The sequence below is a fragment of the Phoca vitulina genome, unplaced genomic scaffold, assembly GCF_004348235.1.
Source record: "Phoca vitulina isolate PV1807 unplaced genomic scaffold, GSC_HSeal_1.0 scaffold29, whole genome shotgun sequence".
Classification (NCBI taxonomy): Eukaryota; Metazoa; Chordata; class Mammalia; order Carnivora; family Phocidae; genus Phoca; species Phoca vitulina.
Genome location: NW_022589732.1, coordinates 16,508,994 through 16,526,561, shown reverse-complemented (window position 1 = coordinate 16,526,561; position 17,568 = coordinate 16,508,994). Strand labels below are relative to the sequence as shown.

The window sequence follows — 17,568 nt, the reverse complement described above, 5'->3', positions numbered from 1 at the left end:
CAAGGCTACCTCCCAATACTTTCCTCTTCACTCACTGAATGTCCCTCCTCTGTACCCTTGCAGCTTGACTTCTGCTTTCTGTGTGTAGGGCCTTATTTCCAGAGTTAGACTACAGGCTTCCTGAAGGCAGAGCCCACAGCTTCTTCTGCATCTCCTACAATCCCCAGTGCAGGGTTCCTCTCAAAAAAAAAAAAAAAAAGTGGTTGGCTGACTGATTGAAGAAACAGAAACAGGTCCCCGCAGTGACCTGAAGCATATGGAATTCTGATTAAGGGAAGTGAAAAGTCAAAAAGCCCAATATTGCACCCTTTATAAAGTACATGTATCCCATCAAATCTGAGGTTATTGGAAAAGTAACAGCCCTCTCCCCCAACCAGCCCCAACCAAAAATTTCATTAGAATGGATAAAGAACCAGAGCCGTAAATATTCATGGCTGGGAGGGGGAAGCTGGAGGACAGCGGGCTGAACTGAGCAGGTGTTCACCTCACTCAGTTTCAATCCATTTGCAGCCAACAACGTCATTGTTTGGCCTTCTTGCGCTCACCGACAGGCCATTTTTCATGATTTTACCATTTCTGGCCAAATGCAAACTTTTTAATTAAATGTACCACATGATTCCAGATGTTTGTTTATTTGTTCCAAAAACGTTGTAAAATCTCTACATGAGGAAAAACCTGGGGCAGGGGGAAAGTTTTCTACAAGATACAGGGAAATGAATGAATTAGAACTGGGATGGGGAGGTGAACGCTGGGCAGAGCTCTCAGCAGAACAATCTAGACCAAAACCATGGGCTTCAAAAAGCTCTCCTTCCAGAAACCCAAGATTTGGGGATAAAATAATACACTGGGCACTTACTTACTAGGTTTGTGTTTTTTTTTAAATGTAGCTCATCTTGAGCCAAAGATCAGAATGAGAACAAATTTTTGTGGCTGCTCTGCCTGCTTATTGTCTGTTTGTTCCTGTTGCTATGAGCCCCACTACATTAATTCCAGCAGCCTCCCACTTAACAGGCCAGATTAGAGCTTATGCATGAGTGGTAGGGGAGCATCCTGCATGGGGGGTGGGGGGGAAGCAAAAGAGCAGCTACAGGCAGAGACCACAGCTTCCCATCTACCATGCCAGCTTCCTCTCAGCCTTCTGTTCTCTCCTACCAACTCTAAACATAATCAGTTCCTAAGTCAGTCTATTGCATTTGCTCCACAATGTTTCTCATATTCCTACTCTTCTTCTCTGTTCCCTCAGCCAGCCAGCCACTCCAGGTCTTCATCATCAATGCTAGATTATTTCAACATTATCCTAACTGATGCTGGTCTCTCAGTTTCCGTTTCAAAAGCCAACATCAGAAATACTTTGAATAAGATGGGGAGGAAAAGCACTAACTGTCCATTTTCTCTGAGGCCTGAGCCAGAGACACCCTGTGACCAAATCATCAGCAACCTTGAACAACAATTCCATAGTGGCCATAAGGTTTCCTTTACATTGCCCTCACCCCTGCTCCACTGGCAGTGTCCTGGCCCCAGCTGTCTTCCCCATCTGTTACCAAGTTGTTTACTAAATTACCTTTGCTAGAAACCTGCTCTTTGGGGGCACTTCAGTCTGCAGTCACATAGCCTTTTATCAAGAAATCCAAAGCTTCTAAAACTTAAATGCCATCCCACAGTGGCCTCCTCGATTCCAGACTCTTTTCTTTCCAATTTCCCCCTCCTACTGCTTGCAGATTAATAATCCCATAGCACAGCTTTAAATCAAATCTAGATACTTCTGCCTCTTCAAGGCCTGCCATAATATGGATCCATCCTACATATGTAAACTCATTTCTGACTTTTTCAAAACCGGGTCTCCTCTTACTCCTGTGCTTCTTCTTTACCCATTTCCCTTTTTTGGGGGGGGGGGGGCGGGGGAAGGGGGATGCCCTTCTTCTGCCCTCCATCTACTCATGCCCTACTTGTCCTTTAAAGCTCAAGGCCAACATCCTCCAAACAGCCATGCCTGACTATTCTAGTCTTTACTGATTCCCATCTTTTCTAAACATTTACAGCACTTATAACTTTTACCAAGTAAGGCAACTCTTACTTATATAATACATGATATCTAGTTTGGTTGGCATTGTTTCATTTTGGTATGTCCTCAATCAAACCATAAATTCTTAGAAGACAGATACCATGCTCTCTCTTCCTGAATATTCCACAAACCCTAACACAACATACTTTGTACACAGCAGATACTAAGTAAAGGCAGGGGATGCTGGAGGACTCCTTAAATGAAGGTGCTCAGAGCAATGTTTGTTGCTGCAGAAGTCATATTTGGCCATGTCTCAATTCTTCACTTGGAGTGGAAGGGATAAGAAATAGCCCATGACTCTAAAACTTCAGGACATTTGGAATCTTCAATCCTGTCAATCCCAGACTCTCCATTTTTTAAGACAGAGGGACATGTTTTCACCACCATTTTTTATTTGGACTGCCTTTTGGGGGAAGGGTTATCTCTTATCCTGCAGAAGTAAAGCTCCTGTTGGGAGTACAAGGCATGATTCCATTTTTCCCTCCTTGCTTTGCTTCTGAAACAGAAGAGCCAAATTCGTAGCCCCTCTGTGTCTACAAGTGCACAACAATTCTGCCCAAAGAGTAGAAATAAAGCAATCATGGAGACTGCAAATGAAAAATCATCCTTGGAGAAAAACGATAGGAAATGGACCCCTATGGATTTCAAATGCTTAAAGGAGGCTGCTTAAAGTTCCTGGCTGAAGTCCATGCCAGTCTTGGTAATAGTCTAACAGATTCATCCATCTTCAGATTCCACTTGGCTTGCTCTTCCATCACTGCCACCTTCCCAGACAGCGAGTGCACACATGCACATCTATCTATATATATGCGGAAGTTTTAATCTACACTACCCTCCATTCCAATCCACCCAGCCCCGCTCGGTACAGAGTGAAGCTATTGACCCTGCAAAGCAGCAGAGAGATGAATTTGATGACCCAGACTAGAGTTTTTAAACCATTTCAGCAAGGTCTAGAATCAAAGGAAAGTACAATTTATTCAGCACTTAGTAAAGTCCTTTTACTTTGGAACGGAGCGCACACACTGAAAATAGACTCCCGCTGCCACGCAGATAAAATAAACCTGTCAACCACTACTGTCAAATCACTAGTCACCTCGATTAAATAAAGGAAACTTTAGCATCTCTCAGCATCTGAGAATTCCACCAAGATTATAAGCCCATAAAAGCATTATGAAGGAAAGAAAACTAACGTAATGGGTTCTGTTGAAATGTCATCAGAGGAAGCATTTTACATAATTAGAAAATGCTAATCATAGCTCTGCCCAAAGAACCAACACACTCTTTCCCTACACAGCCAGGGCAAAGTCACGGCACAGAGTCTTAAAGAGGGGAGCTGAGGCCATGCACTTATCTAGCAGGACCCACAGAAGAAACATGTCCCTGTCAACAGCAAGGAGGCCATCCTAGCCAACTGCTAAAGTGATTTTGTCTTATTTCTTCTCCCTCCCTCTCGCTCTCTTTCACAGCTTTTAATACACTTTCTATGGAGAAGAGTTGGATCTGCCATACTTCTGTGAACCTTCAGTGACTCAGAGATGTTTTCTGAGAAATCATCTGATAGCTCCTTTGAAAAAAAATAATCAAAATATTTTGGAAAACAGAAAGCAAGAAATAAGCAGGCTGCTTTAGTCATAGGGTCTGATCTCAGGTGGGACCTACCTGGCAAAGTCACCATAACCATCGGATTGCTTATTTCATCTTTTTCAATGGTCAATGAGAACAATGAACAATAGACAAAAAGACACCTTGATGCTGAACTAATAAGATAACCTAAATAAATGCATCTATTTTCATTGAGTCTGTGCTATTATTCTGTGTAGATTTTGTTTATAACGATCAAACCTACTTAGCTTTCATGTTCCCTGTGGGTTGACAAGGCAAGATGGTACGACTATAAAAAACAGGAAAATAATTTTTTTTATGTTGTCTGAAAGAGACAGATTGCCTCCAAATCCTCTAAGCCTAAAATATTGTGATGAGCAGTTTGGTTATCAAGCAGCCCCATCTTGAGCCCTCCTGAAAGTATTCTGTTCACTGGCATGCAGTTTTTCTGGGCAACATCTCCCCATCCCAAACATCTTTGTCTACATTGCCACATCTTCACACACATCCATTAATTTTCCTCTTATTCATTTCACTTTGGCTTATTTAAATAGTTGAAGCAAAACACTCTGTATTTATGGCTTCTGTGAAAATGTATTTTATGATATCTCTTGCTAAAACTGTTTAAAAAATAAAAATAAAAAAATCCCTGCAGTTTTTCTTTCCACCTTTTTCTAGTTTGGATGGCACACATTGAGCTGCTTCATGGAGATATACAAAAAAATCAATTCCTAAGCATAAAATGCAACTCACATTAAGGAAACTGCAAACAAGAACTAATTATGATGAGTTGCTATGTAAATCATTCTATGACAGTCCCAGCAATCAATTTCAAACACAAATAGACCAAGCCCTGGCTGGAGAAGAGGATGAGCACCTAACAACTGTATCAAAAATAATGGCACGATTGCCAAGGATGGGCGGAAGGAGGATGGCTACCATCTCCAAGCAAGTTTCCACAGATGTCCTCTCAATTTCCTGCATTCTTTTTTTCATACATCTAAAGGCTGATGCTCAATGCGACCAGGTAACGATGACATACCATAAGCATCAGAGAAGAAAATAGTAATTCAGAGATGCTCACTGGGCTTGCAATCACTTTGTAAAATGTGCACACAAATGCACTGGAACAGGACCCTCAGTGTGATCGCTACTGGAAATGTTGGATCATGGTATGCATGTGGGACTGCCTGTTATCACTTTGCATCACCACCAGCCTCTTCTAAGGTTTTCTCTGCAACTCAGAGGAGGAACTGGAAATTGCTTTCTGAGACGTCCCTTGGTACGTGGTTCTAGGTTAGAATGAGCCAAAGAGAGACACTTTGGAGTACGACTTGGAAATCCAGAGAGAAAGAGGAACAGGGCAATGCCTCGGTAGTTCTCTTGTTTGAAGCAGTGTCCACGTGGCCGCTGCAGATAGACAACATCAGTAGTAGATTCCCAGGTGTTCCTGAGATGTGCAGAAACTTCAGCCAGCTCTCGAGAATCACCAGCCTCCCTGCAAGACTGAGACTCTGGGTGGGGTCCTCCCTGACTGGACCAGCCTCTCTCTCATTTCTTACATTAAACCCCTTTATCATGTGAATACATAATGGGCCTTCTATTTTCCCTATCTGAATTCAGACTGATGTCATAGTATCTACCTCTTTGGTTTTTCAAACTGTCTCTGTTCTTGAATTTATAGATTTTTAATTTAAAAGAAGGGATGGAAGGAGAGTAACAGACAATTCTTTTGACGGAAGAGGCAAGGACGCTATACTTAACTACAGACTTAGCAGAGGCTGTAGAAATTCACCCCTGGCAGTGGACATTTCCAGGCCATTTCTCTGCTTGTAATTTCTTCTTCCCTCTAGCACAATGCCACAGTCAGTCCTGCATTTGCTTCATGTCCTGTGTGAAGGACAAATGTCAGGGGTGGCCTGCGAATCAAGGACACAGAACTCGGACTTTTTCTTCCTTGCCTCTGTCACTGAGTGGCTCAGTCTCCCCCAGCAATTTTTGGTGCTTTCCTCTGTTAAATGGCAATAATAATATTTACCCTCCTTCCTTTATAGGGTTGTCTTGAGGATAATATGGTCAACTCGCTAAATAGAAATGTTTTCCCCAAAAGACACAGTGGTCTATATAAATGCAAATTCCATTTCTAACAGCTACCAGATAGAGTGGCAATACCTGATATGCAGGTATATGTCCATGCACATAACATATTTAAAGAAACATTTCTCCAACAAACACTCCAACACTCCTCCTAATGTGGATACCCACAACCCACAGAGGATATAGTAAGCAGACTGCCACTAGGTAATAACTGGGATTCCTGACACAGCCCCACGGCCGCTGTAGACTCCAAGGACATGTTTAGACCTAGAGAAGAACTCTCAGAGAGGTTTCAGGTGCACCATTCTAAAGCCACATCTCTACCACAGCCTGCATCTTATGGCGCATCCAGGCCCTTCTTTGAGAGCTTCTGTTACTAGTAAACTAATTCCACTAGTTGCTTCAGTTCATCCTATTTCCTTCCTACCATCAAAACACCAGAGTTTGGAAACTATGACATTAAAATTATTATCTATTTGGAAGTTATACAAAGTGGCTAAATGCTGTATGAAAATGAATCAATACATATGGTCCCGACTGTGATGATTTGGGTTTGTGAAAGCAACAGAGTTGAGGTCTGAGGTCCACAAGGCTGGCCTTTCCTTCCCCTATCACCTACTCCCAAAGGAAGATGGGTCTCCTTTCTCAGACACAATGAAGTTATCTCACATATCTAAATTACTGACTTTCCCCTGGGTTTCTACCATTCGTCATTTACTGAACAAATACTTCTCGCACTCCTATTAAGCAGGAGGCCCTGTGCCAGGCATTGCAGGTATAGTAGTGAGCAAATAGACACAATCTCCTCCATTGCCTCCAACAGCTTATAGACTGTCCAGGAAGACACTGGAAAAAAAGCCTGAAAAATGAACACTGACCCAATATAAATGTGTGGGGTGAGATCAGAAAAGTCTTCCTTACAGCTGTGATAGTTAAGCTGATACCTGAGGGATGAGCAGCAGTCAGTGATGTGCAAGAGAAGAAAGATGAGAATCTGTACTCCCTTCAGGGAGCTTTCATTTATAAAGAGTTCAAGACCTACATATACTTAACCTCTTTCACACAAAGCAGAACATAAAAAATTGCACTAAGGAGATAGAAACAAATATTCTAAGTACCTCAGAAAGGGGAAAAATCAATATAGAAAAATATTCATACAAGAAGCAAAAAGTACTGTGGATTACTATACCTACAATGCATGGATTAACTATAAATTACAGATGGAAAAATAGAGTCCCCCATCTCCTGATAATTATTCTGGGCCCAGATTTCCTTTACATTTGAATCGGTAGTCCTTAGGACACGAATCTTGGGTCTATCATACTCGACATTGGAAGTAACATAAAAGGACAAGTAAAGGGAAAATGGCATGTATAGAAAAATAGCAATTTGCACATGAACTACTGCCCACCAGTTTATGTAGTTGTTGGTGCGGAATGAAAAGAGATTGGGAACTGGATGAATCAAAAATTATTTGCAAATAGAACTTCCACTTCAGATTTTTTAGACCAAGTTTCAGACATCATAGAGGATTTCACTTGGGCAAGAACTGATGTAATTTGCCTTCACAATGTGAAAGAGCCTCTCTGGATAAACATTTGTAAGCAGTTTTCATAAAGGTATTAACAAATGATAACCAAATAGTTTGGTGATTTATATGATCAAAAATTTATAATAATTTCTATAACTTAAATATAAAAAAACAAGGTGGCATTGGGGCGCCTGGGTGGCTCAGTCAGTTGAGCATCCAACTCTTGGTTTCAACTCAGGTCACAATCTCCTGGATCGTAAGATGGAGCCTGCATTAGGTTCCTCACTCAGCAGTTGAAGATTCTCTCCCTCTGCCCCTCTCCCCACTTATGTGCACTCTTTCTTTCTCTCTCTAAAATAAATAAATATGTCTTTTAAAAAAAGGTGGCATTAAGTGGTTTCATTCTGGGTGCCTAAAAATCGGGCTTTTACCACTTGTTATCGTATGATTCAGGCCAAGCTAAAATAGATCAGTGTCATCTCTTCCCTGCATGGATCAGTCCTATAATAATTCAACCTTAATGAGATTCTTTGGCTCTCTCTTTAGTGATGTCCACATGACCACAGGCCCAAAGACCTACCTGCCATTTCATGATGCTGACTTGCCTTTTTTCACTACCGGGTACTTAGCATTGATCAAACAACCAGGGCATTAAATTTATAGGCACATTCCTCAGTAAAATTGAGATATCTGTTGCTGGGTCCTCTCAACAACAATGTTGCCATTGATGCTGGGCTCTGATGTCATTGAAGGGCACTTGTTTTAACTCTAAACACCTTGAGCATTTTTCCATATTCCCAATATTACTCAATATACCTTCAAAACTTGTATTCTTAAATTCCATTTCTTTAAGGTTCAGATTTCTTATTTTACCATTACAGTGACAAATGATCTTTGTCCTATTATGGAGGATTATCATTGATCTGATCATGTCCTTCTGTTGTGAAATCTCAATTTCATGGCTAGATCAACTTTTACAAGTAGGCTTAAGGGTTATGAGCTTTCAGTGCCTATGTAGAGTACTCAATGGGCTTTGGACTAAAAATACCTTTATTCAAATATAAGAAACCAATAAATAAATCCATGAAGATATAATGCTAGAGTTAATTTGTTATTCTGTCCAGATATGCTATTATTATTTACCTAGGGGAACTCCCCTCCCCTCTCAAAAAAAAAGTCTCTAAAGGAATATGTTTGACACTTCCATAAGGACATTCAGTGAAGGAGGTCTATACATGCCCCTCAAAATATGGCATGTTGGCAGCTATTTGTTCTACCTGCCTTTGAGCAAAGTTGATTTTCACAAAACTGACACTTAATGAACAGAATCATAATTGAACCAAAATATATGTAAATGGAGAAAAGTTCTACTGTTCCCAGACATCAAATAGGCAACACAGATACCAGTCACAGACACCTGGAATCCTGCATTATAATCTTGATCATTTCCTGCAGAAGAAGAGAGGGCCATTTGCCCAGAGCCCACATGTCTTCTCAGAGTGCCAACTTCACCACTTTCTGGGCCTCTCTACAGCCTTCGTTGCCACCCACCCAGCCTACAATGTAGCTGGGATGACAGACCTGGGACAGTACTTATTCAGTGTTCCCTAATTGTATGAGGGGAATTTCCTGCTTGGGGAAATGCTATTTAAAGTATGGAATGCCCTCAAATGAAGACTGTACTTACTTACCATTGGAGGGTAGATTCACAATTAAGAAATGTGGCTGTCGTCATGACCAGGATAAAATGGGGTAAACAAGTTATACTGTAGGGCCTCTTCCTGTCCCTCCAGTTCCAACAAAGGTGACCATACAGTCCTTGGTCTAAGCAACCAGCTTAGGGACAAGGCAATTTTAAATTATATTCCCTGCAGACTCCAGAGATGACAATAGGAATTCAAGGCTTTGGAAACACTGGGTAAACCAAATTAATGTTTTGGGATCAGATAATTTAAGGAAAACTGAGCACCAACTCTCTGCAATGTTGTTAGGCAAACTGGAATTCCTTTTAGCTTAATGTAGAGTTCATTCATTTTGAAATTACAGATTTCAACTACTCTACTCCCCGAACAATGATACTTTTACAAATATTAGTGAGTTTCCCAATTCTCTCCATCACTTTTGCTGCAGGTAATGATCTACTTAGTAATTTTTAAGTATTATAATCTCTTTACTTAAAGCAAAAAAAAAAAAAAATCAAATCACAAAATTATATTATAGCATGGATTTATTTGCCTTCCCAGTAGACCGCCACTAAATTCTGTTTAATATGAGTTAAAATCGCTAGGTTTGACAGGTATGGTTTTCTCATCAAGGACTTGAAAAGCACTGTGTTCCTTCTAAAGAGCCGAGGCAGCAATAATGAGCCCAGAGCTCTGCACAGACAAGTGTCCCTCCCTGCAACCACTAAGAGCAATAAAAAGCCGAGCTCCTACCTCGATGATTGGTGAGATCCCTGGAAGCAGAAGGCAGGGGTGTATAGTGGTGCACTGGAGAGGCCGTGATGCGGTCACTGGAAGCCTGTGTAATAAAAGAAAATGTCAACATGAAGTAACACCAAACACTAAATACCTTCATTTACCAAACATGCCTCCTAGGGATCTGGGCCTGGAAGAAATATTATCAACCAAGAGTCTTAGGAAGCGAGGGTTGTCTGTGCTGAGATAATGTTCTGGTGAGTGTAGGGTAGCATACAAAGCTTTGAGGAGCCTCGGTACAGGTGGAAGGGCCCTGAGACAAGGGGACCGCTTGTTTATTTCCTGAACTGAAAGGAGGAGGAAGAAGAAGGGAGAGAGGGTGAAGGCCAGAAATGATGGAGAGTTAGATTTCTGTCACAGGCCTTCTTCCAGTACTTCCCACAGATTAAATGTTCACTATGAGATTTCTCTGGAAACCAGTGAGGACGCTGAGCTTTGCCCCAGGGTGGATGGGGAAAAACGGGGCTAGTTTGCATGGGCCCCGTGGCATTGAGACACACAGAAGCTGAGGGCTCAGCAGCAGGAAGTGACCGTACTGAAGAATATAAACCCTTGCGCACTTTGCAGTTGGGGTTCTGGCTAAGTTTAACAATAACACTGAAAAACTCATCTGAAATTTGGGATATAATGGTCATCAATAAAATTTTGCCATTCCAAGACCTAAAAGAAAATGATATGAAATGTATCTTGAAGATGATTTTTTATTGTACACAAACAGCTCTTTAACCATCAAACTGTATATAGCGTGACCCGTATGTGTAAGTGGTGCTATCTTTCTTTCTCTCTAGCTCTACAACCATGGGGATGAGGCCAGGAACAGAGGACTACAGCTGTCGGGTCAGCTGTCCCTCAGAACCAATGACCGGTCTGTCACATTCAGAGGGTGGCTGCTTATAGCAAAAAGCATCACCACTGCAATTCTTACTGAGACTTCTGAATCAAATACTACTTTTTTTTTTAATATCCAAAAAAGAACATCTGCTAGGATCAAAATCCTAAGCTTACAACCTTTCCAAGCTTCAAGAAAAAGTAAATTTCATTAATGCTACATTTTTCTTTCTGGAATAGGAAATACATTCTATGGGATATATTTGCCCTGCGAGGAGCAGGCCTTTTCTCCAAAGAGATTATCTACATTATAGGAATCAAAACTAAGTAGGAGATTAGACCCACTTACTAGAAAAACCCTTTAAACACCGCTTCTGACATTTGAGATGTTTGATTAAGCGGCTTTCAGTGGAGACTTACAGAAAGAGTTCTGAATGGGGCAGAATCAGAAGCTCTGTCCCTAAGGTAGAGACAGATTTCAGGTAGCATTACTTCACTCCAGCTCCAAGGGAAATATGTGGTGTTTAAAGCTTGATCCAAGGGTATTGGGTTCAGAAAGATAAAAGTTCAGTCACTAAGAAAAATGTTTTAAAAAGTAGACAAGATTTGCTAGATACTACATCATTAGATATTTAGGATACTGCAAGAACACAAAAGAGTCAGAAATTAAATTAAATTTCAAATACTAGAGTCACCACATGTCCCTCCATTTGGCAGTCAGGGTCTCCTGTAATCCCCACATGATAAATGAGACACAGTGACAGTGTTCTAAATATGGCACCTATTCGATGCTTAAGGCAGCATGTATGGGGCAAAGTAATAGGGGCCATCCTTCCATTGATCTACCATACTTCCTTAGTAAAAGGCCACAGTTTCTCTGTCAATGTTTCTATTCCATCTCAATGCTAAAAAGGCCTACAATTCCAGTATGAGTTTTAGGTTGCTATATTGTGATATTTCTTACTGCATTTAATCTCAATTTGGGCTGTTGACAATTTGATGACAGCTTTTCCTAAAATTACTGGAAGAAACTACCTTTCAGCAAATACCTCTGACTGGGCAAAACATTAGAGCTTTATAACCAAGAGTAAAATAGCTATTTACCTTTATTTCCAGGTGTAGTCAAAGCAAAACTGGTATGGCTCGAGTTCTATTTTGCAGTCATCAAACTATGCCTAACGTCTAATTACTTTTCTGCTCAGTGTCCATTTATAAACTCGAGTCATGAAAACGAATCCAGGAAAAGAACAATTTTGCAAATGGTGCCTTTCAGTGGAATATCTATGGCTGGATGTTTAGGGAAACTACTACAAATTAAGATTCTAACTACCAGTTCTTTGACTTGGCTCTTATCAAAATGAAGTCCATGTGATCTTTTCAATTTGTTCTCTGAATTTTATGCTTGCAGGCACAATTAAGAAAAGCATGATTATCATATGGAACAAATGGACAAGACAATGTCTTCAACTTGCACACTACCTGCCCCCGAATAAAGCACTTCCTTGGAGCTCCAATGGCGCAATCGGTTAGCGGTGGTACTTATACAACAGTGCAGGTGCAGCAAAATAAAGAACTTCTCCTGAAACTGAAGCAACATACCCACAGTGTATTGAGTATGAGATGGTAGAAATGTAAGTGGAAAAACTTAAATAATGTTTCCTTTTACCTGAATTAAGAAGATATTCCCTAAAATGGGAATAGGGAAATTTGGGTAAATCTGAATCTTCAGAACCACAAATCTTCTCAAATCTGTGAGTCCTTGCCAAATTTCCTAACTACCTATGGCAGAGAATTATACTTTTACATTTTACTTTTGAAATCACTCCTGTCCCAGGGTGCCTCGGTGGCTCAGTCGGTTAAGCATCTGCCTTTGGCTCAGGTCATGATCCCAGAGTCCTGGGCTCGAGTCCCGTATCAGGCTCCCTGCTCAGCTGGGAGCCTGCTTCTCCCTCTCCCTCTCCCTCTCCCCCCGCCCCCACTTGTGATCTCTCTCTTTCTCTCTCTGTCAAATAAATAAATAAAATCTTTAAAAAAAAAAAGATATCACTCCTGTCCGAAGATATTTGTAACATCTACAATAAAATATTAGCATCCAGAATACATATGTCCCTAAATAATTAAAAATACAATAGAAAAATGGACAATGGAAACATCAGGCAATTCAAAGGAGAGAAAACCTGAGTGGTCAATGAATGAAAGAGAAGATGGTCAAATTCACTAGTCTGAAGAGCAATGTGTATTAAAACAAGACAAAATTTTTCCACTCGCCATATTGGCAAACTTTCAAGTCTTACAACAAGTGCCAAGGAGATTAAAGGGAAAGAACTTTTATCCTCTCGTCCCTTGCCATTGGGAATGGACACTGGTTCAATTACTTTGGAGAGTAATTTAGCAATATCTAGTAAAACTGAAAATTAGTACAGCAACTCCATTTCAAATGTATACACTATGGAAAATTTCACTCAGGTCTATAAAGTGGAACATAAAACAGTGTTTATTGCATGATTATTTAGAACAGAACAAATTGGAAGTAGTTCAAATGCCTGTCAATGAGGAAAATGGATAAATAAAATGTTGTATATTCAAAGGACAGAATAATATTTAGCATTTAAGAGTAATAAACCTGATCTAGGTATCTCAACTTGAATAGGTCTAAAATTTTAACACAGTGAAAATACAAGTTGCAAAATGATAACTGTGGTATATTTATATATATGTAGTTCTTTGACATCATGTTTGTATGGAAACATCTACAAATTATACAAGTTAAACACTAAATTCATGAAAATGGTTTTCTCTGCCAGAAGGCAGAGTAATAGGACTGGGGCTAACAGAGTGGGAGGAGCTTCAATTATATACATATAAGATTTATTTATTTTATTTAAAGACAAGGCTTAGAAACAAATATATCAAAATATTAGAAAATATAAATTCTGTCCCTTGCCAGTGGCAAAGTAATTACATGTGTTCATTATTTTTCAACTTTCCTACATTTTTGAAATTTCTCAAAATTAAACAAAAAAATTGAAAAACAAAAACAAAAACAAGGTTTCTGTGTCCTCTCTGATCCATACCATCCTATATTGATATGAACCCATAATGAGAGGAAATTTCTTCTAACAGCTTCCCAATACTCGCACAACATGGATTAAGGCCATTTATGGTTGGCTTTTTTGCAATGAAATATCCCATTTCTGTTTTTTCTAAAGCTGCCAAGTGTGACAATAGATTGGAAGAAGCTGTTAAATAATAGTAAATATGTACCCCCTTCACACCAAGGCTTGAAATGATCATGCCAGCCTGGTAAGTCCTTCTGCCTAAGATTTGTCAAAGCATACTGAAGGTTTCTATCCTCTTTCCCTACTCACAATTGGAGAGCTGCTGCTAATTTTTTAAACTCACATCAATAATGATAATAGTCACTAATATACTGTACACTGCAATTTCCATTAATGCAGGAAGGAAGGAGAACCTTGGCAATCTCATTGGAAAAGAGTCAATGGGAGTATAGCACACTCCGTAAGAGACTTGCAAAGTGAGAATTTCACTCAGTGGTTGCAGAAAACAAATGTCTTCAGATGAGTATGTAAAATTCAAGTCCCTTCCCATTGGGTGCATTCCATGGAAACCTGCATTCCAATGGATATTTCTGAACATCATGGATGCCCTGAAGGAATATGATACAGACCACAGGAGGAGCGATTTGGCAGGCTTCAAAACAAGAAGGGGGCAGCTACAAAGTTGTTTAATAGCCATAAATCTCCTACTATTTTTCACAAAATACCATCTAAGACCACATCTCTACAACTCATTCCCCATTACTCAGCTCAAGTGGAGCGCTTTGGCATGCTCACTCACCCTTAAATCATACACAGCATAAAGTGATCCTGGGTCTGGGAAATTTGTCAGCCTCCTTCAAGTAAAAGCAATCTTCACTTTTCATCACAATTCATTCCCTGAAACTGTGGTATAAAGCTGACTCTTCTAAAAACATTTATTTTCTTTCATAAGAAAAAGCATCACTCAGTTAGTTATCAAGTATTTAATAACCACCTACTATATGCCAAGCCCTGTGCTGAGAATACCAAGAAAAATAAAATGAAGGTTTTGGTTGCATTCCTGACTCATCAAAAAAAAAAAAAAAAAAAAAAAAAGATAACCATGATTAATACTGGTTATTAAGAGTCACCGACTGGTAGCATGACCCCCATACTCTGTATTATTACAGAAATTTGTCCCTGACCTCTATTATGACACATGAACACATGGAACAGTGATTATGTCCTTGCTTGTTTCTTATTCATACTAAGAGAAAGTTTTCAAGATTAACTATACTAGCTTTCCAAGATTAACAATACTATTAACCCTGGTACCTAACATGCTGCCAGAAATATAGAAAGAAGTTAGTGCATGGTGACTGAATGAATAAAACATTTTAATGTCAAAGATAAAACTGGCTATACAATGATTATAATTCAACACAACAAAAGTGTGAGCCACGTTGCCAGAATCAGAGGTAAAAACTTGCCATCACCTGAAAGATTAAATTAGAAGCCAAAGAACCCACCCAAAGAAGGAGACTCCTAACCTGCTCCCAGGTGAAGGCACCATGCCTTTCAGTGTGAAGCAAGACAGAAAGCCTTCACGACAGAGATATTGGGTTGGGAATGACAGACAGGCTTGGGAGAAGAAATCGCCATATATTGTCAGAGCCAGAAGTCAAGAAATTGGGAGGGAATAAAAAATGGTAAGGTAGGGGTGAGGCTGAGTCAATAACCAAGAGACTAAGAAATATCCCAAAGGAGCAAAAGGCAGAGTCTGGGCAAGAGCACAGCATTCAGCTGAATGAGGAAGCTGAAGCCTGGTTCAGGCTATAAGTCAGTCAGAGAAGGATAGGGTGTCAAAGACTTCTCTGAAATAAGGAAGCTCACTGAAGGCAACAGCCTGGAGCTTCCCATTGCTTCTATCTGGTATAAAGGGGTCCAGTTCTGCCAGTGGCTAAAATGGCATCAGGCCCAGAGTTATAGTTTAGGAATATTTGTGGAAGGAGGGAAGAAGGGAGGGAAGAAAAAAAAAAAAAAGGAAAAAAGAACCAGGAACAGAAAAAAGGAAGGAAGGACTATGGGGCTTGGGCATTTTGTGAGCTATTACATAAATAATGAAATCATAGAATGTAGGAGATGTAAAAGACCTTACAAATCATCTAGAACAGTGACTTCCAAAATATTTTTAGCACCCACTAATATAGCAGAAGGAAAAATAAAAATCTAAATATTGGGCATTATGGAAATAATCATGATTTCTTATGGCAAGCAAATAAAACTATAATATAAAAGAGGGAGAAATATGCCAAGATTTTTATTATATAATATTAAGTAAACATAGTAAATATTAAAATAGTACATATGCTGTGATTTTTAACAGTATAAGATTTACAATAGGTAAAAGCTAATAGGCAAAGATTAAAGATTTTTGTTGGGGAACCTGGGTGGCTCAATGGGTTTAAGCATCTGACTCTTGCTTTCAGCTCAGGTCATGATCTCAGGGTCGTGATCTCAGGGTTGTGAGATCCAGGCCCACATGGAGCCCCATGTGGGGGCTCTGCACAAAGTCTGCTTGGGATTCTCTCCCTTTCCTTCTCCCTCGCCCTCTGCCCACCCCTCCTCCCCCACACGCCCACATTTGTTCTCTCTCTAAAATAAATAAAATCTTTAAAAAATGATTTCTGTTAATGTGATTTAGAGTGATTTGATTTTTCAACTTATTTAATTATGTCATTGCTTCTTGCAATTTAAAATATTTAAAATTTAAATATTTAAAATCCTACTTACATATCAGGGCTGATATAAAACAATGGATTTTTCCATCAAGTATCTTTCCAACCTCTCCCATAGGAGTGAGGCGAGGTGGACAAAGAGGGACGAATAATTGGAGGTAAGGGGGGAAGAGAAGGGGATTGGAAAGAGAGGAGGCAAAGTGTGGCACAGGAGCTAATATTTCCTGAATGCATCCTAAGTGATAATGATTTTCCAGTGTATGAGGTAAGTCCAATTATAATCCTCATTTGAGAAATAAGAAAACAGAGAGGTAGAATAAGTAACATGTCCAAGGCTATACAGTTCTAAAGTCCACAGTGTGATTAAGAACCAAGTCAGAAGGCTAAAACCCCCACAGCCCAAGTTGTTTCCCCAGTGCCACCCTCTGTCTTCACTGGGGGCCCCAAGATTTTTTATGATACTCTTCTCCTGACCATCACTTACCTTTGCCCCATACCACAGCAGGGCCCTATCTGGTCCTTTCTGGTAAGAATATAGACTTCAAGAGCACACGGGTCAAGACCCAACCTGAGAGTGAATGCCTTACTGCCCCTAAGACAGGAACTTCTTGAACCATCAAATGAGAGAAAATTTACTAAAAAAAGTATGGGTAATTTTAAAAGCAGAATATCCTGTCTATAAAATAATCACCTTTGTCCACAGAAATATGATGAAACACGATATTTTGCCTCTAATTATTAATCCTTGCTAAAAACTTAGTTTTTGTCATATGCTCAAACATAGAACATACTCAGAATCTAAGATACATTATAATTTGCAAGTAATGAGTGTATGTATAATTGTGTGTGTCCCAGGGCGCCTGGGTGGCTCAGTTGTTAAGCGTCTGCCTTCAGCTCAGGTCATGATCCCAGGGTCCTGGGATCGAGCCCCGCGTCGGGCTCCCTGCTCAGCGGGAAGACTGCTTCTCCCTCTCCCACTCCCCCTGCTTGTGTTCCTGCTCTCGCTGTGTCTCTCTCTGTCAGATAAATAAATAAAATCTTAAAAAAATAATAATTGTGTGTATCCCATTTCTTGAGCACTAATTATATGCAGGCATCTTATACACGGAGGTTCATTTAACTATCTCAACAACCTTAAGATATAAGTACCATTATTATTACCATTTTATAGATAAGGCAACTGAAATTTAGGAAG

General features: G+C 39.9%; 1 protein-coding gene across 2 annotated transcripts in view; it reads right to left on the bottom strand.

Moving 5' to 3' along the window:
• Window positions 1-17,568, bottom strand: part of LRMDA (leucine rich melanocyte differentiation associated) — a 1,041,793-nt gene that overhangs the window by 189,377 nt on the left and 834,848 nt on the right. For both annotated transcript variants that reach the window (XM_032423988.1, XM_032423987.1), the window contains one exon: window positions 9,728-9,812. In XM_032423988.1, coding sequence (XP_032279879.1) covers window positions 9,728-9,812 — 85 coding nt within the window. The remainder of the gene's footprint in view (window positions 1-9,727; window positions 9,813-17,568) is intronic.